The following is a 20,503-nucleotide window of genomic DNA, read 5'->3' as shown; positions in this document are numbered from 1 at the left end:
CTGTCTTGGCAGATTAGATGGAACTTGTTTGCAAATGCTTGCAGTGAAATGGGCTGCTTTGTAATAGGCAGGGCTGTAATTTCAGATCCAGGCTTTCTGAGCTTGTTTCTATTAAAGCACTGTTCTGCAGATCTGGTGGAAAGACAATATCTGCTTTATCAGGAATGGAGGGAGACTTGGGAGTACAAGGAGGGGAAGGAAGAACTCACCTTTAAGTATCATTTGCAAAGCAGTTGGTGTCACTCAAGCCCTCAGTGGGTTTTCAAGATGAAAACCATACTGATATCACCTGACATTCCAACAAGGGAAGCTTTGCCTTAGGGACCAGGAATGCAGAAGAAATTTTTCCTGTGTTCCAAAATGTTGACACCAAACATTGATAATCCACCAGCAAAATTCATGTAAGCTTTCTATAATAAGTTTCTAAGATTTGTGTTAAGGCAGACCTTCAAAAAATAAATAAACTCTGCCTGGTTGATGACACTGTTCCACAGCAGAAACATCTTCAGAAGCAAACTGATAGCAGCTTCCAAAGGAGCACCCAACAATACCAAATGATTTAAATCAGCTGCTCTTTTCCCCAGCACTTATTGCTGTTCTCTTGCCCAAAGCCTTTCACTGGTTTCTGACACCAAAGGAAACCTGAGTTTGGAGTCTGCAGCCAGAGTTTCCTACAAATGGAGCAAGAGAGCAAAGCTCCTCTGAGGGCAGCCTGTGGAGTGCCGTGACCGTGGCACAGGCTGGGCAGCACACGGCAAGGGCACACACTGCCAGGGACGAAGCTGTTATCACACTGATTACAATGCACTAAATGACAGGCTAGCGTAACTGTCCTCAGTACCAGCTCAAAGGATGAAGTCAACTATCAAATCCACAAGCACACAAAAGCTGGGGTTCTACATGCAGGCCAAATCCTATTTTGTTAAGGTGATCTTAGAATAATAGTTTAAAAAAACAACACTAAGTCATCTAATGCAAGAACTTTGGAAGACAGAACATTCATCACTCATGCAATGAGCACAGCAGGAGATCTGGTTCTCAAGGTAGTCAGCACATGCTGCAGTGAAAAATGTGGTCTCTTTGCAGCTTGCTGAATATTTTCTTCCTCTTTTTTATACTTATAGTAGTTTCCTAGTAATTGCCATGGGAAATTTGAAAGTTCAAAATTTTCCTGTGGCTTTCAAGACATTTCTTTAGAAGCAAGGTCTCCTTTAAATTTGGAGGGGAGTTAACATTGAGTTTTACAAATTTTACCATGTTAATCAACACACAATTCAATACTTACAGGACTTCCATCTGGACCAGGGGGGCCTCTATTTCCAAAGTCACCTGGAAAACCCTAAAGCAGAATAGAAAATACCTGTTCTTCATTATTCAAGACATGAAAGGTGGTCTGAACACTGAGTCCCTACAGATTTGGAGAATTAAGTCATCATAAATAGATTGAGGGAGTGTGATGGAGGAATGGGAAAAGCACTAAGTTTCAGCTACACAGTTCAAATGAACAGAACAGTGATATTTGTTTGCCTCTTAAAGTCATAAAGCCAAAATGATAAAACTATACACAATGCAAACACATGGAAAAAGCAAACAATTGAATTACTTTCAGAGCAATATTAAACAAGTATTACTTGAATTGTTTTCTTGGAGCCTGTTTTCCTATTTCTTAACTCTTTTTTTTTCCTGTTTGCTTCAACATTCACTAAAACATTTGTCCTTTCCTTAACTCATCCCCAAATACTAATGGTTAGCATCTCAGTATGAGATCTCCTATTCATTAGAAATCAGAATTCTAATCTAACTGATGCGAACACTTCCCTGAGTCTGCATCTAGACACCGAAACAGTAACTCAAGACATAGTAAAGCCTCATTTATTTTATGAGAGTTTTGACTTCAGAGACTAGATCATCAGAACAGGAAAGAAATCTGATTTGCCAAGTCAAGCATTGAAGCTTAAAACAGAATTTCCATCTCTTGCTTCAGAAAGAAAATGGAATGGCATTCCACCACTTTACTGGCTCTAATCTTCTGTCCTTCCTGTCAGAGTTTTGAAAATCGCTTTACCTCTTTCAGATCTTGCCCACTGCAGAAGCATTTAAGTTGCTGGGGGAAAAGTTATTTCATTTTTGTTTGGGTTTTTAGCGGGGGGGTAAGGGTAGAATCTCACCCTTAACAATAAAATAAAATAACACAAAAATATGTGAAATGCTCTTTGTGCTTTCAGTGTTTCAGTATCTTTTTCCCCCTCCATGTGTGTCAGGAACAGCACTTGGAGGCATTAACCTTTCCCCTCAGTGAGACCATGTTCAAACCTGCTGCAGCTCCAAGGCACAGCTCATTTGGCCTTTTAAAGCTGCTTTGTTCAGAGGGCATCCACACAGCTGCCCAGCCCAGCACTTGCTGCAGCAGTGTCTTTCCTCAATGGATTGGGGGATGTACATCACCATAAAACTGTATTCCAACAGTAGTCAGAAAGACAATGTAAAACTGTGTCAAGGAGATGGAAAAACCACATAATAAATCAAAGTAGTTGATAGTAGTTAAGCCATATTTAGCTTTACTAACAAGCCAAAATTTTATAAAAAGCAAGGCAACATTTTATGCATATATATATACATGCATGCACACGGCCAAAATATGTTGAAACAACTAAATAGCTATTAATTCTCATTATCATGAATGATAATGTGAAGTAATCTGAGACAGCCTTTTGTAGCATCTTTTGGGCTGATTTTAGGTGGAGATTGTTTCTACTTTCTCCTATTAATTCAGAAAAGCTAAACACAGGAATTCCTCTCACTACTATGAATTTTTTGTTCAGTATCTGATCACAGAACTCACAAATAAACCTATAGCTGTAACTGTAAGACCTGATCATACAGGTCCTCAAATTTTTGCCACCTTATAATTTAAAAAGTAGAGGTTCTTAGGAAATGGTCAATAAAGCAGATTTAATTGATTCTGAAGAGGTTGTACATCATTGGACTTTTTGCTTCCCAGCTGTGAAAATGTGGGTAAAATTTTACATATGTAAAATGGATATTTGAGAGTGACTGTTGTTAAAAGTGACCTAAGTGAACTAAGAGGATGAAGCCAAAGATTAATCTATGACCCTTTCCTAAACAGCGTATTTGGGTTGTACTGCCTACCATTGGTAGATGTTGGAAGAGGCAGAATTGTCATAACACATGTAGATTTTTTGAAACTACAAATGAGGCCTCAAAGGGGACATGAAGGATGCTGTGGGACAGTTTTACCAACCACACTGAATCACAAATGATACAGCACAATCCCAGCACAGCAAGGGTTACAGAAGTGACAGATCACCCACAGTCATTATTATCACATTCTCAACAGCCTGTGTTTTTGAACTAATACTGAAAAATCTATCTTGGTAAGTAGAAAAATGAAAGCAAAATGAACAGTCACAAAAGTATAAAACTGGAAGCAATATAATAAAACTACTGTGCAACAACTGTTTTATTTAATCAATATTATCGTTTAACATTATTGCTAAGCATACAACGGACGACTATTCATAACTTTAATATAAAACAGAACCTGAACTGTTTTTACAGTTACAGTGGACTTGATTACTGAATTCTTGGTAAAATTTACAAGGTGTGTTCTGACTCATTGACAACTGGTTTTAACTAATCACAGATAGAAGAAAACTATGTAAAAATCTTCCCCCAAATAAAAGCAAAATGCATCATGCTGACAGAAAATGAATTAGAAATACTGCAGAGCTAGCCAACAGAAAGAAATTGAACACATATAATTCTACCATGAAATATTTTCTTTAAATGATATTGTATGCAAAACAAATATAAAATTAAAACAAATCCTCACTCTATAGATTCAGGCAATTGAATATTTTGTTCCACTTCAAATATGCCATAAATATTACAAATATGAACAACTGTTCATCAAACCTACTAAGTAGCAGCATTTTGTCAATTAAAAGTGTTTACAATCCCTTGTATGATCCACTTCTATACTTAAAAAATGCTTTCCAAAAATGAGATTATACTTCTGATCTCATGTCTTTCAAAAAAACCTGCCAGACAGGGTTTTTATTTTCTCAAGTATTATTAGGGACAGTTTTGTCCAAAAAAATAAGTTGTACCCTAGAACAAAAGGTGAGGATCCTGGCTTCAGGCACTGTAGAATTCCCATGCCAAATTTCTTTTAGTGACAGTGCCCTACCCCAAAGCATTGTTAACTCTAGGGCGCTGTGCCAAAAAACTTTGTCATTACAGCTATCTTTGTTTTGGGGGTTAAAATAACATGTCTTCTCTAGGCTTGTGATCCAGCAAAGTGCTTCAAGCCAGGTTCCCATGTGATTTCTCTCCTGGCTGGTCTCACATTAGTAGCCTTTAGTCAAATAAGTACTTTATAGATCATAGATAGGAATTGGAATGAATCTTGGGATTGAGGGAATTAATGACATTACAAAGAAATCAGTACTAAATGAAAGTAATCATAGACATCCTGCAGAGGTGCTGTGCCACCTATGTGAATCCTCTCTGAGCAGATTTATGCAAGCAAAAGTCCTTACAGAACATAGTCTTGTACTGACAGAAGCTCTGCTCTTACTGTAAATGGAAAATAACTGCTGACCACAGCACCAACAGACTGCTATGGACTGGGACAAATCCTACATGGACCGCTGCATTGGCAGGCAGAAGTGTCACTGAAACCTGCCACAGAGACTGATGGCAGATGGCAAAATGTGCTCCAGTGTACACTGCTGTCACCTCAACTTCCAATTCACACTGAACACCAGCCTTTGGTTCCCATCCAGGTTCTTCTCCCCTTTAAATGCTGCCTGTGCCTCAGGGGCACAAGACACTGCCAAGGGACTGATGGCACAGGGCCCTGCTCACCCAACACTCAGATGCGGAGAGCAGCATTTCACCCAGATTACGTGCAAACTACAATATGGTCTCATGGCAGCTCCAGAAAGAGCAGTCTGTAGACCTAATTTAATTTTGCTTGCCTTTCTTTATATCAAAGCAATTCTTGTAGACTAGTGACTTTTTTGGCTGATCACACAGAAAACAAAACACAATTAAAGAATCATCCACAACTTCCATAGCATAGATCAAGGGCCAAATGATGATCACCATACTACTGCTGGACAAATTTGTTCAACGTGGTAGATGAAAATCATCTGAACTGCTGAGCACAACTGACTGCACAGCTGGAGAGCCCTATGGTGTTTTCCAATCTCAAACCACAAGAAAGTTAAAACTGGAAACTCCTGGATAGCTTCAAAGACCTAAAATAATATGGTTGCAACAGAAAACAAAACATTTGACATGGAAGACACACCACAGGAAATATGTAAACCTGATAATGGGTACTTGGCAGATTTGGGTTTATTCTCAGCTGTAGAAATACATGTTAAGAAGAGGACAGCTTTAATTTACTACAGTCCAGAAATATCAGACATTAGAAGAAGCTGATTTTCATCCAAGCCAACACCAGACTTAGGAAGCTTGCATCATAGCTGCACCTCATGCTAACACCAATTTCACACAATATATTTGTGTGTTTGTTACCTTCTAATCCTCCTCCTAGCTGATATCAGTAACCTGCCACAAGGGTCACAGTGCTGCCTTCCACACTTTAGTGCTTATAACCTGCACACAATCTGCAGTTCTGAAAAGTACTAACTGAAAGTGATAGAAAGTTATTTATGGACAAAAATAAAACTAACTTTTTTTTCAGCTGATTAAAGCTACAGAGTTAACTCCAGGTGGATTTACACTGGCAGCAGGAACTGTAACAAGTTTTAGAATCTTTACCTGTCTCCCTTTAGGACCTCTTTTTCCACGGAGGCCTGGGATACCCTAAGAAAGAAATAACCCACCATAAATAGATTTTCTTTTCTTCATACTTAAATTCAAGTAATTAAACCTGCATTTGATTGGAAACAACAGAGTATGAGGAACACCATTAAAAAAAAAGTATTTGAGCAAAGTATCACAGAGCCAATGTCCTGAAGCAGAAAGACAAACTTTGTCTGTCTTTCCTGTGGCAACAGCAGAACAATTGTGAAAAAGAGCCTTGTCCTGCTTCCATCACACTACATGCCCAGACAGCCTGCTGGCTCAAGTGCAATAGGAAAAGGCTCAAGCAGAGTGATAGAGATTAACGCTTCCATGGCTGGTTCTACTGCAAAGATCATCCAACAAGAGACAAATATTAGTTATTGTCCAAAAGAAATTGCTTAAATGAAAAGTATTCATTCACACTTTGCTGAAGAAAAAAAAAAATAACCCTAATCCTTGCAGCTGTAGATTAAAGTAAAACAATATATTGCAGCTGCTCCCCATTTTACTTTAGCATCAAGGCATTTCGTTGACTAGACAAATTGGGTATGTCCTATTCATCTTATTTTCTCCAAATCAGTTTTGCTTTTAACCAAAAAAACCCAAAGAACAAATGAATGGTTAAACCTTGCACATTTCTCCCCATTCTAACATGTATTACATTACCACACAAACATCAACATTTCATTAATGTTCCATTAGGCCTACCCTTTCTCCTTCAGGTCCTGGTTGTCCTGCCACACCTGGAGGTCCAATGAAACCCTAAAATGTAAGAAAAGTGCTTGATTTCAAGGCTGCTTGTCCCTCAGTACTGGCTAGCTAAGGCTCATGACACAGGGATTAAATTCAGGCTCATTTGAAACTACCAGTGAAGCTCTAGAAATTTAAATGTGAGTAGGATTTAATTTCTTGGAGGTTGATCTTTTTTCTTAATTACTGAAGATGGAACCTACCTTGTCATCCAGACCTAAGGGAGTAAGGAAAACAAAGGCACCTCTACTTTCTACAGTTACTTAAAACAGCTGAGAAGCAGAGCACAGTTTGATTACAGGAATATTTGAAACCTAAAGCTCTAAAGATACTTCACATCCCATTGCTGTACACCTCCATGGCACAGCAGTATGTGTCAGGAGGGCTGTGTCATCATTTTTACTGGAAGTTACTTTTAGAATTCATACACAAGATTTAGCCTTGAGGTGTTTTCCCCTAAATTACTCACGCATTGCCCACTTTTAGCTTTGTGTAAACAGAGAAGCAGGAACTTTTAGGGAAGTGACTGGGATCACTTATGTCTTGTTCATTGAAGGGAGAACAGGTCAAAATGCAGATGAGAATCTGAACAAAAATAAACTGAAGAAATATAAAGGAAGCAATCCCTGAGGGTGCAATATCTGTTGGCACTTGATCCTGCCAAACTAATTTTCCCATCATTGTAATCAAAAGTGGCATAAAATAAAAAAAACAAAAAACATTCCAAAACCCCCAGACGTGTTTGAGAAGCTGCTGAAGGTAAAGGCTTCTAGTAACTACACTAAAAAAACAAAGGCAACTCTTGCAACACAGTAAGATGATATTAATTGATACTTGAGAATACAATACACTGCTGAGCAACCTGTACATGAGCTGAAGGCCTGAAAACACCCACCAAAAGCCTCCTTCCAATCCCAGATGCAACCAGCAACATAAAGGTTTCTGGAAACCTGTGCCTTCTGCTTGATGGTGGGAGTCAGTCTGAAGAAACACTTATCCATGCACAAGCATGTGTAGGCATGCTCATGTGCATATCCAAAGAAAACTAAATTACATAGCACCCATCCAAAAAAACCAAACCAAAACAAAAACCAACAAACCCACAACCCTCAAAAAAACCCAAACCACCAAGAAAGAGCATGATAAAGGCACAGAGAGAAAACTCCAAATCAGCCAGGAATAAAAACCAATCTGTTTTGCTTCCAAGAATAATTAACCAAAACCAAACCTTGAATGTATGCAGCATTAAGAACCTTCAGTGCCTGGGATACATATAACTATGCCTGAATCATTCTAAAACCTCAAGATCCCTTTCACAGTTTTTATGTGACAAGACTGTTTCCCTTTATCTACTTCTGCAGTTGTTACAGACTGCAAATGTCAGATCTGTCTCCCTTCTTGACAGCCTCCATTATGGAAATAATGCTTCAGGCCTGAGCAACATCCACTCAGCCCTCACACCCAGCATGGCTTTCTTTTCTCTCCTGCAAACAAGTGAGAGGAAGGGCAACAATGGAAAACTGCTCTGTGCTGCTCACCATGGAAAAAAATGAACTCTTGCACATATTTTGAAAGAAACTCTTGAGTTTTCTCATTTGTAGGTTCTATAAAGGCAGTGTGGTTCTGCAGGCATACCCTGGAACAGCTGAATTAAATTCCTCACCCCCTTTCTTACCTACTGTGTGGGTAAAACTAGACATGGATATCAAAATGCTTAAGATGCTTACTTACTCTGACTCCTTTAGGACCTGGGTTACCTTCTGGTCCAGCGAGGCCCTGTGACAAAAAGAGAGAGTTGTAATTCATTTTAAACAACCAGATATGCTCCATGTAAAAGAACTGTAACAGCACTTGTTAACTGTGAATGGGCAACACATTCTTGACATTTTTAAGATTGAAGAAGGTGCCATCAAGTAGTCCCCTGGGACCATGTTCACAAAGGTCTCCCATTAGTGCATGGCTGAAACACAGATCATGACTGAAGCTTCCATTACATTAAAATTATTTCTTCTAAGAGAAATTTTTTTTTCCAGACACAGTGATCAGGCATTAGAGTGACATAATGTCACAAGATTTTTTATGAGCTTTTGTATTTGGACGCATTTCAATTACATTCAAGCTAGTGTCAGAATTGCATATGTGGTCCAAATGCTCTGAACATTTTATGTGATTGAACACAAAAAATGTTATCATCCATTACTCTATAAAATATTGTAATGGAACTTGGAAATATATAGCCACTAAAAACTTAATTCAACAAAACACTGAAGTATTGGTGAAATTCACCCTTTAAGCAGATACAAAACCACAAAATCAGTTGTTGTCAATTGGCTCACATACCTTTACACAAGGAAGATGCTGAGCATTTCTACTTTTTATCTTATTTGTATTACTGTACTGAGGTATCTGTTACTTTAAACATAAATCAATATTTGTATAAGTACTTCTGTTTAAAGAAAGCTGCTTTCTGGCTTTATTCCTTGTCCTAAAATACCTGAAAGGGCAAAACCCCAAACTTTTAATGTTCCCCTTCCCTAATGGACTGAAGAAATAGTTTCAGCAGTGAAATAAACACATTGGTGAAAAATCAGGATGAACAGGTAGTCCTACTGCCTCTAGACTTGAAATACAAAGAAGATAAACCACACAGAACCACATGAGCTTTATAAAGGGAGTGCAAAGTATTCAGACATTCAGTTCTTTGGTAATGCCATTTATATACTTCAGAAAGGAGCAGCATTACTGCATCTAACACATCCAAGTTTAAAAGCCATGACACTCAACATTCCCTCCAAGGCACTACCAGATAAAGAGGTTTGTTTCAAAGAAAAAAGACAGGATGTAAACAAATACAGTTTTATAATTAGTAGTTTCAAAAGAGTTAGACATGGTACTTTTGAAAAGAATAAATGAGAAAAACAAAAATTAAAATGCAAAGGCATTTGAATAGTTACTGCACCTGCCTGCCAGGGTAACCAACTGCCCCAATACTGCCAGCCATTCCTGGAATTCCCTAAGTGGAAAAGGAAGAAAGAAAAGGAAAATAAACAAGAAACGTGTTTAATGTCATGGTTTGGAGTCTGTTCTATCATTTCTCTTTCAACATCTAGTCGCATGACACAGCTTAAGCACATGGAAAAATTACTCTTTAAGCAATAGAACACCCAAAAATTGACTCATCATACATAACTAACTCTGCCAATTTCAGTCACATATCCTTTAAAAACTATCTGAGATTTTGTGAAATAAAACAGTGGATACATTATTTTCATAATTCAAAATTAATTCAGGAGGGCTATAGGAGGCAATGAGGTAATTGCACTGATCCTAGATGTATTTGAAACAAATACATGAAACTTTCCATTAAAGAATCCTCGTGTCCTTACAAAGCCAATTTGTGTGTTCTTTCTTCCAGAATCAGGTCAATATAGTACTGGATAAATCATGAATGCATACAATTCTCTCCACCTTCTTCTTCTGATGTAAAGAATCAACTTGTTTTTCCCTCACTAGTTATCTCTATCTCACTGATAGATTACAGTCATCACAGAAAACATCCTGTGAGACTGTAATTAGAACATCACTCATTCAGTGAGGGTTTGGGCATAAAACCCAGGAAAGCCATGAATGATGTCCTTGAGTTTTCATCTCCTTTCAGGTGTTTACCATCAGTTATCACCACCATTTCCTTTTCAGTATGATCCAAAAGGAGATTCCTTCCATCTACTCTGCTGTTAGGAGCATCATAAATGCTAACAAGAGACATTAGCAATTGGATGTCTTTGAAATCACATTCAGATTTCTTCCTGATAAGACATGGCAGTTTAAAAAAGTGCTGAATAACTACTTCATTTCCTACATGCTAGGAGATGTAAAAGGCATAAGTAGAGGTTTGAAATGTGCTTCTTATAAGAATTCACATCGACATCTTTCCAGTTGGTGTGGTACTGAAAAAACAAGCTGGATAAGCTTTTCCATTTCGTTTAAACTACTTTTTTACCACACTGATCTCAACACAGTCTGAATTCTTGCTCAAAACTTGTCCAGTATTTCCTTAAGCAGTTTACACAGCTTGCTTATACTGAACACTTCTAATGGATTATACATTGTCCTATCCTAATGTTTCATCTGCAGAGCACAGAGCTCTGTGCTTGCATCCCTTACCTGCTCACCCCGTGGCCCTTGCAGTCCTGGGTAACCCTTAAGACCCTGCAGGTAGAGAAAGAAATCTGTGGTAAACACAATTAAACAAACAAAATAGACCTTTTTCTACCCTATTCTCTTTTCATCAAAGAAAAAAAACCAGATTTTTCTGCCTGCAGACTTAGTATGGTTTACATTTAGCAGCTCATATGAAAACTGAGCTAGAGAAAAGAAGTAAGAAAACTTGGCAGTTTAGACAATTTCAAGACATCCGTATGCTTAAAGGCAGTTTCAGACTTGTGCTCTTTTAAACAAATGAGTCTTTCCATTTTACTGCTGCCCTTTGTGCTTTACTAGAATTTCTAAGTATTTGTAATTAAAACCTAGCACAACATTGGCAACTACAGAAGAGTGCCAGCAAGTTCCTGTAACCTGTAAAAATCAGTAGGTAAAGTGTTATGACTAATGCTACAACCATCAGCTACAGAGAGAAAGTAAGTGCAGCAAATAAAGGAGGAGCCGTCACAATGCTGACTTTTGAAAAAATGTTTCATCAGAAAACAGCTTTGTTTTATTTTTCTTTAGTAGCTCTATTCTATCTTGTTTGCTGATCTTTATTCCACAACTAAGACTTCACCTAGCAACTCAGCCCAAATATCCCAAGGAATGGAAATTCTACTTTTTTCTTACAGGACTGGAGTTTCCTTCTGCTCAAGGAAAATAGGAGTCTGTAGAAGAAGCACTGGGAGACACTCAGTAGCATAAAGCTGACACTTAATAGAATAATGCTAATCTTACCACAGGTATACTGCTTTTGAAATTTGCTGATCCGCCTTACCCTTACATGATGCCAAAGTAAAGATAAAATGAAACATGGAGCCCTTCTCAGGTTGAAACCAAGCTTTTTCCTTCCATATTTCTCACCATGCTCTACTTCAGTATGCAAATTTTATCAGGATTTTATAGACCCAGATTCTCATGATTTACTGTCACACACAGGGAATAAACTAGAGCAAAAATTGTAGCCAATCTTGGTACAGCTCTTTCCCAGAGCCATTGCAAAGCACCTGTACCCCCAGAGCACTGCAGAGGCTCTCAGGTACTGCCATGGACTCAGGCAAGCCCCTGCCCAGGAGTGCTGTCCTTGTGCCCTGGCATGCAGGGGCAGGGAGTGGCCTCTCTGTACAGCCAAGTCAATTTAGGGGAGAGGGAAAGGGGAGCCTTCTGCCCTATGAGGCCTCTGGACTGATACAAGCAAAGTTTTGAGTGCTGATTTAAAAATGAAAAAAGAATTTTAAAAAATATGGGACACCATTAAGTCATACGTAAGACTTTTTAAATCTTTTTTCTTACCTGGATGAGAAAGAATGTTGGAAATATGCTATTTATTAAAAAAATATCTTGTATATAAAAAATATCATTCTATAATAATATCATGTTATATACAACAATTAAATGTGATAACTTTATAGTAACTAATAATATATTTTTATTTTATGTAATTGTAGAATTTCTTTAACGATATTTTAATTTAATATATATCAAAAGAAAACTTCTCAGCAGTGCTGGAGTACAAAGCAAAAAGGATGTATTTGATTCTTCTGCAGTTTCTTTCATGTGGCTGTGATTTACATCCTGCTATGGTGATCCCACTGAATTGCTGTAAGGGGAGGTTTTGCACAGTAGACAGAGTGCCAAAAGCAAGCCTAAAGGTCTTCTACCAGCTCTGGACCATCAGACACACACTTGGCACTGATTTGAGCCAGGATGAGTAACATGGAAATGGAAACAGGACCACCTTACCTTCTGGCCTTTGATCCCAGGTGGGCCTGGAAAGCCCATGGGGCCTGGATCACCCTGCAGAACAAAAACATCCAGAATCAATATGTTTCACTGGAACATGACCCAGGGTTATAAACATACAGCACTTAATATCTTCTCTGCACTCTTGGACATTTGGTATGGAGAACTAGCTGATGTTGTCTGATTTTATTACTTTTTTAGAGGAAGAAAATGGAAAAGGCAGCAGTTCCTCAATTGCAACCATTGGGTGCAGCATGTCTGCTCCTGCAACATGGCTGGAACAGACCTGGTTCACAACCTCACAACGTTTACTTTTAGCCAGCAACAGGAGTGAAGAAGCCATACCGCTCTTGAGGCAACACTTTGCTCAGAAACAAGTGGTTTCACCTCAAATTAATAAATATATATAACCACTAGTGTGTATTGTTTGTTTTAATGTTATGCCAACAATCAGCAGCCAAGAGCCAGAACACCACTATGGGGTGTGCTGTGCAAAACCTGCATAAATCTGATCTCTGTGAAAGACAACTTGAGAGATGCATATGGACAGACTGTGGGGAACACTGCTGCTCTCTTCAGGTTCTTTAAACTTCACAGCCACATGATGGTATATGGCAATAAGAATCAGAGCATCTCAAATGCTGGGGAGATGGAAAAAAGACACAAATTTTCAGGGGAAGAGAGGAAGGTTTTTTCAGCTCTTATTCTTGCTCAGAACTGAAAGCAAAGAGATTGACTCTTTCATTATTAGTGCCTGAATTCAAACCCAGTAAGTCAAGGAATGAATCCTGGAAGTGAATTACTGTCCAAGTAAATGTAAGTCAATTAGAGCAAGCAAATTGAGAACACAAAATAATGAGAACTATAAAAATGCATATCAATCCTCAATCCCATAATTTTGGATTATAGATGCAATCTACATGTATTTAGGGATAGTCATACAAATGTGGGCTTTAGACTGTTCTGTGGCTGGCTTGGGTTCATGCCAAAGAACATAGCTTGAGTTTCAGGCAGCCATGTACAGCTCACCACTATGATCTGATTGCGAAAAACCTGGCCAGATGAAAATATTTCTATTGAAGCTGCACTTCAATTTGTCATCAGTGCATCATCTTATATTTCTGCATTTTTTCTCAGCAGCCCTTGAACGTTGACAACATATATTTGTGAATTTTAGGGTTTGACAGCACGGATGCACTAAAAAATAAGTTATCAGCAGCTAGTAAACCATAGTTATTTCCCGATGTTTTTTCATAATAGAGAGTAGTCCTCAAATCTTACAGTGCTTCCTACTTAGCACAAATATTCCAAAATAGATCTACTAGTAAATGCTTATAAAAGAACTTAGCATAATTGCAAGATATTCTTAAACTAGCATATTAAAAATATCCAATTATATTTTAAATGCTATCACACTACTGTGTATGATATTTAGTGTAAATCTCAAAATGAAACAATCACAAGCTTTCAAGCCTACAATTTCTATGAAGAATGGAATATCTGAATATTTATACTCAAATATTTGGGCAGAGAAAGTAACAACTAGTTTAGCTAAAGTTGCTTAGGAGGCAGTAGCAGGAATGGTTGCACTTGTCATCACCAAATTCTGTTTTACACAACTTTCTAGAATAATGCAAGGTACTAAGTAAACTGGAATCTGTACTTTGTTATATCAGTGTGAATCTAATCCAATGTCATTGGTCTGAAGTCCTTACATTTTATTTTTATAAATTAAATCAAATACATAATTTAAGTTTCAACTTTTAATATATTTTTTTTAAATTTCCCTTGAATTCATTATGCCACCTGTGTCTACAGTGGTCAGTCTAACATAATTAACTGCTAAAATACACCAGTGTTAAAATAAATACAAAACATTTTTCTGTTATAATTTATCTGAATAATAAATGAGACTTCACAGAAGAATGGGATAGACAAAACATTTTTCTATAATTAAGAAAATAATACCTTTTCTCCACGTTTTGCCCGTCCTGGAGAGAATCCTGGGTCTCCTTTAGGGCCCTGTCACAGAGAAATTAAGCTCAATAATACTATCAGAAGAGGATTCTAAAAATATATGCTAAAACAAGTATTCTCAACTGTTACAGCAAGAGCAGAAAAAATGTACATGTGCTTTCTACTATAGATATTTTTCTCATAACTTTTTCAGTAAAGAACTAGGAAAAAAATAAAATAGTGCAGGTTCACACTGAAATGAGATTTACATTTTTCGAAGTTTGTAAAGTCACAAAACTTTGAAAGGCAGATTTTTTGATCAATCCAAGCAGGATTAGAGCAGATGCTCCAGCCAAATGGCTCTGCCCCTGTGTCCATCACCTCAGGGCCATGTGCAGGATTATCAGGCTGTATTACTGCATGAGCCATTATCTTGTACAGGTTTCCTCAGGCTCAGCCTTCCCACAGTGCCAGAATCCACAAAATAGATTGTCTTAACTAATCTATTTTCCAAAGAGCCAGGAATAAAGCCAAACCTCATGGATACCTATACATTACTTTAGAAACACCCCCAATTGTTTCTCAGGAATTAAATGTTGAGAGATTGGCCATTGCTTGGAACTGGTGGTCCTCACTCAGGGCTGGACACTTTGCTGCAAGGATATTGATATTGTGCCATGTTTCAGAAGCAAATGCATAAAGGATCCTTTGGCACAGGAGGGAAACATTCATGCATCGTAAAGACAGAATAAAATTCTGCCTTCATTTACTGCTAGAAAATTCTTGCAGCTAATCTGCATTGTTTTAATATCAAACAAGAGTGTTTGTTTCAGTGTGGTCAGCTGGATCTTCATAGACAAAACTTCAGGAGCATCTGGTTAATTTTTATTTAGAGAAAACCACTTCAGAATATGCTTGTATTGAAAGAATGATTTATAATCTAACAGAAATTCAAGAGATCACTAAGCACCTAGTAATATGTATATTTTGATATTTAAATAAAATATATATAGGTACATACACATATGTACAATTCCTTCTATTCTTAAACTAATGGACAGAGCTACAGAACTGATCAAAATTATCATCCAGTGGAGGGAGAAAATAAATTATAAAACAAAGCCTAGGAGTAAGTGGCTACAATTATTTCCCTAGAAATGCATTTTTTTACATAGCCAGCATAAATACAGTAAAAAACAACTCTGAATCTTTAACTGTCCCTATAGAACTAGATACAAACAAAAACATGCACAAAAACCAGAATCACTAGGTTTTACAGCACTTGGCACTGAAAGCTTTAATAAATTTCTTTTTATGTCCTCAAGCAGATTTTAGCACCTGTCATGACATGTCAGATTCCTGCAATTAGGAATCATACTAAACAAATCATGGTGCTGCCTTTTTCCTAACAGATCTATCAAATTGTTCAAACTAAATATGAGCTGAAGGCATTCTGCAACTGCACAAATCTGTCAAATCTATTTAAAGGTCCTATATTACACAAGATTGAAGATGTTATTTGAGCTTTAAGTCCAGTATTTTGTCTTTGACTTTAAATATCACTTCCATAAATCTTCAGAAAATTATTCTAGCATATAAATAATAGTGTCCCAGATATTAGAATATTTAAATAGCAAAGCTCGGACATGGACAATAAAATAGCAATTGACAGGGACTGACAGTCTACATTTTTCCTTTTTTTGTTTTAAACAAAGCAAAAGTTTAAGCAATTAAGCATTTAAACCTCAGTTTATCAGAGGCTGAGCTGATTTATAGGAACTCTTTTGGGAAGTACAGATTACTTGCAAAGATAGCCATTTTCAAATGATCATTTTGCACACATAGGTGATTTTCTTTCCACTGAATAATCTGCTATTTTGTTTTGATCCGAAGTTCAATTTGATTGATTATATTTCTTTAAAATATGTTTATAGTAGCAGTCTCTACCTGTAAACAAAAGAAGGCCAATTATTTCTATTATAGGAAACAGTTCTGAGGCTTCCAAAAAGTATTAAAAAGTTCATGTATTTCCATGTCACCATGGATAAATAAACTCACCTTGGGACCTGGCCATCCTGGCAGACCTGGGTTCCCATGTGGTCCTGGAATACCCTATTAAAACAACCCAAACAAATGAAAAGAACAACAACTGGGATTACTCTGTTCACCACTGAACAAATGTGAATGGATTGCAGAGAAGAATTTTACTGCATCTTTCCTGCTTTTAGAATCACTGGTTAGGATTTTCAAAGGATTTACAAGAAATAAAACATACACATCTTCCTAAAAATTAAAAGTGAAGGTAAATATCCCCTTTTTCATTACAAATCTCAGTTTCTATTGTCTTCCCAGGAAGTTCTTAACAGGTTTGGCATAGTCACTGCAATGTTGCTCTCCAGCTACAACACTTGAAGGCATGGAATAAAATCAGTAAAATCACATTCTGAGGTACCCAGCTACACAATGAAAAGTGAGTGAATGAGTTCCTGGTGACTTAAAAGATGTCTCAAAGCAATGTATCCCACATTCTTAAAAAAAGTAAATCACAGATTCTCCTGATTCTCCCACAGCTAGTGCAGAAAATGGACTTGTTACTAAAATAATTCAACTTCAACTGTTCCAGGAACAGAATAAGCTATCAAGACTATCTAGGCCCTCCAGTATAAATGTCTGTTCCTGCAACACATTCAGCAATCTTCACTCCTTGGAAAATGGCACATTAGGGAAAATATTTGTTGCAATGGTTGTCAGCAGCTATTCATCTTCTAAGTGCTGAAGGACCAAACTGGTGAAAATCTGTCCCTGAAAAACTGGCAACAAAGCTTCTGTTGAATTCACTAAAGCCAAAACGCTTCCAAAAATCCAAACACCAAATATAATAAGAATACTTTGAACTTTCTTGTATATTCAGTGGTGTAACAACAGATAAACTCAGTGTTTGTCTTTGCACCACACGAGGCCTCATTCACCAATTACACCTTGCAGTAACACTGAGAGCTGCATCTCTTAAGTGCTCCCTCTCACTAATGACAATGTTGACACAACCCCACAGAAATGCTAATCCCACGTGCTGTTTGAGAGATTAATTTGCACACTGGCAACTCTGGAGGCACTCTCAGGGATTTAGGAGAAAGGAAACAAATAGAAAGTGCCAGCAGTGCTGCAGTGGTTCCAGCTTTCACTGCCTGCAGCATTCCTGTCTTGGGGCACAGTACTGGAACACAGAAGTGCAAAAGGATTCTCATGGAATGAGGCATCAGAGGAGTTTCACATCGTCACTAATTCTGAAACCACTGAAATTTCATTATCAAGAAACTTGGAACAAGCCAAGACACTTAGAAAACACTGTCACATGTGAACTTTACCATACAATTGCAGGGATAAAAATCAGTTTCCAATGGAAGTCTCTAACCATGAACCACACATGCCCCAAGTGTCCCAACCATGTGGATCTCTGTCAGGATCAGCTTTGGACACACACTCTGATGAACACCCAGGCAATGCAGCTCTGCACTCTGCTCTTTCTCTTTGACACCTTGAGTCACATTTCAGAATCACAAATGGCAACTCATGTGAAGGAAAACAGAAGTCACAGGGCAGGCTGCTAGATGAGGAACTGAATTTTGAGTAAAAAAAGTTTTCACAGGCATTTTGGCTCAAAAAACTCCTGTCATAACATACATCATCACTAGCTGCACCTGCCTGAATTTATCAGAGTCATACAAACTGAAGAACACTGGCATTTCAAATCATTTTTTTTTAATCTAATAGTTTTATTGACTTGTTTGGCCTTTATAAATATATTTTAAACTCAGAACTACTGGTAAGTACTCATTTCAGCCATTTTCATGCTTCTTCAGGCACCTTACAGTAAGCTGTCCCTTAGGGTAAGCTCCCCACATTGGAAAGCATTCCCTACACAATAATTTATCCAGAGAACTCACACAATAGAGCACTATGCTTTTAAGTACTCTATATCACTAAAAAGACCTCCAGAAAAAAAATCCCAAACAAATTGAAGCAGGGCAAGAGCAATCTCACCAACAGGCATGGCTTTAAACATATGAAGAGCCTCCTCTGAAACAAAGAAAACTTCCCAGTTGTGAGGATCTACCTGGATATGTGAGATCCTGCCTCTGATGCCAGACATATCCTTGCCATAGGCAGTGTGCAACATAAAAAAGCTGAGTGGTAAGAATTGTTAGCTCTTGCACAGAAGGATCCAAGAAGTCATGAAGAAATGAATTTGAAGGAATGATTTTCATTTTATGCTTTTAAATGTGTCTCTTCTCCTCCCTTGCCTCCAAAATGCTCTGGAACACCAGTTTGGTTTTTGGTTTCTTTGACCAGTGCCAGGGCCATGACTTCCCACCCTTCAGGCCAAGTTTAGAACGTCCTGTGCTGTGCTGGGTTTCAACAGGCTGTTGAGCAGCATCTCATTTAAACCTTCCTCAAAGGCTGAACCAAAACTACTCCCACACATCTGCTGAGCCCACAGATGTGAGCCCTTTTCTCCCACTTTCCATCTGCCTTGCTGACTGCAGCCACAGCCATTCCCATCTCGAGCTACCATGGCCTGAAATAATCCCCACACCAAACCTTCACCTGCTCCCTCCAGCTGCCCTTCCCTCCCCTAAACCCCCCTGATCAGCCATGGCCTCAGGGACTGCTCAGCACATGGTTTAGTACAGATTGCACAAATACAGATTCTTTTGCCCCATTCATTAATCAGCACAGTGGCACAGCACAGGCCTCTCCCCTGTGCATGGCAGTGGGGACACAGGTGACGGTGGCAAAGCCCCTGCCCTGTCCCCAGGGTCACTGTGGCAAAGCCCCTGCCCTGTCCCCAGGGTCACGGTGGCAAAGGCCCTGCCCTGTCCCCAGGGTCACGGTGGCAAAGCCCCTGCCCTGTCCCCAGGGTCACGGTGGCAAAGGCCCTGCCCTGTCCCCAGGGTCACTGTGGCAAAGGCCCTCCCCTGTCCCCAGGCACAGGGCAAGGCTGCTGCCCCTGCTCCTGCAGGGCTGCACCCACTCACACAAAACAAACCATCTCCTCATTTCTTTAGCAAAGCACCCTGACAGCAACCTAGGATCAAGCTGCTGAAGCTCAAGAGACTAAAAGAGATTTTTGGGATTACTTTTTACCCCCACTCTGTCTTGCAGTGGTTAATTTTGTATCTGTGCCTGCTCCTCTGAGGCTGCATTGCTCACTCCCCCTCACTCCAAAACAAATGAATGTGGTTTTAGATTGCAGCAGATGGGAGCAGCATGGAAAAGTTAATATTGGGAGCAGCAAAAGCCAGGTACAAATATAACAATTCCCAGTGTATGCACCCATACATGGAATTAACTGTGCTGGAAGCTCACAGCAGGAGAAACAGTTTGTCTTGCTTTAACCTATCTGCCAAATGTTCAGAATCATGCACTTTCATCACAAGCATACCTCACACAATCACTAAGCATATGAATAAAGTTGAGAAAAACAAAATTATGCAAACTCCAGTGTGATTATTGGTGACCTGCCTAGAGGTGCAGAAGAACACAGTTGTTTTACTCACCCGAGGACCTCTCTTCCCTGAAGGACCAGGTAAACCTGGAGGACCTGGAGGACCCTGGTGATAGAAAATCAAAGCAGTTGAGGCTAAAACCTGACACAAGGACAGTATCACAACTCTAGATGAGACCAGTTTTGCTGACAACCCTGCGCTCATACTGACCTCCTCAATTTCAAAACCAATTCCAAACGACAAGAAAGTGTGTTTTTAATCTGACTGCAAATCAGATTTCTCTTTGGAAAGTATCCTGTGTCAGAGAAATTGGAGCTAACAACCTGGATAGTAACTTCTACTCAGGTGTATTTGTACTAAAGGAAGAAAAGATTAGATGAAGAAAGCAAGTGCAATGTATATCTAAATAAAGGACAGAGAATAATTAAGCCTTTTCAATAAGCTTGCTGGCATGCCAAACATTTCAGAAAAGTTGTGGTAACTGTGAGAAAAAAAGATACCAC

General features: G+C 38.6%; 1 protein-coding gene across 1 annotated transcript in view; it reads right to left on the bottom strand.

The window, feature by feature from the left end:
• The window catches only part of COL24A1 (collagen type XXIV alpha 1 chain), a 112,817-nt gene that overhangs the window by 78,730 nt on the left and 13,584 nt on the right, over positions 1–20,503 (bottom strand). The window contains exons 4-13 of the mRNA XM_058808081.1: positions 20,052–20,105; positions 16,552–16,605; positions 14,506–14,559; positions 12,538–12,591; positions 10,756–10,800; positions 9,551–9,604; positions 8,323–8,367; positions 6,550–6,603; positions 5,815–5,859; positions 1,286–1,339 (exon numbers count right to left, since the gene is read on the bottom strand). Of these exons, the coding sequence (XP_058664064.1) occupies positions 1,286–1,339; positions 5,815–5,859; positions 6,550–6,603; positions 8,323–8,367; positions 9,551–9,604; positions 10,756–10,800; positions 12,538–12,591; positions 14,506–14,559; positions 16,552–16,605; positions 20,052–20,105 (513 nt within the window). The remainder of the gene's footprint in view (positions 1–1,285; positions 1,340–5,814; positions 5,860–6,549; positions 6,604–8,322; positions 8,368–9,550; positions 9,605–10,755; positions 10,801–12,537; positions 12,592–14,505; positions 14,560–16,551; positions 16,606–20,051; positions 20,106–20,503) is intronic.

Source organism: Ammospiza caudacuta, chromosome 7, assembly GCF_027887145.1.
Source record: "Ammospiza caudacuta isolate bAmmCau1 chromosome 7, bAmmCau1.pri, whole genome shotgun sequence".
NCBI classification, from domain to species: Eukaryota; Metazoa; Chordata; class Aves; order Passeriformes; family Passerellidae; genus Ammospiza; species Ammospiza caudacuta.
The sequence above is the reverse complement of the archived record's forward strand: the minus strand, read 5'-3'. Positions and strand labels throughout refer to the sequence as shown.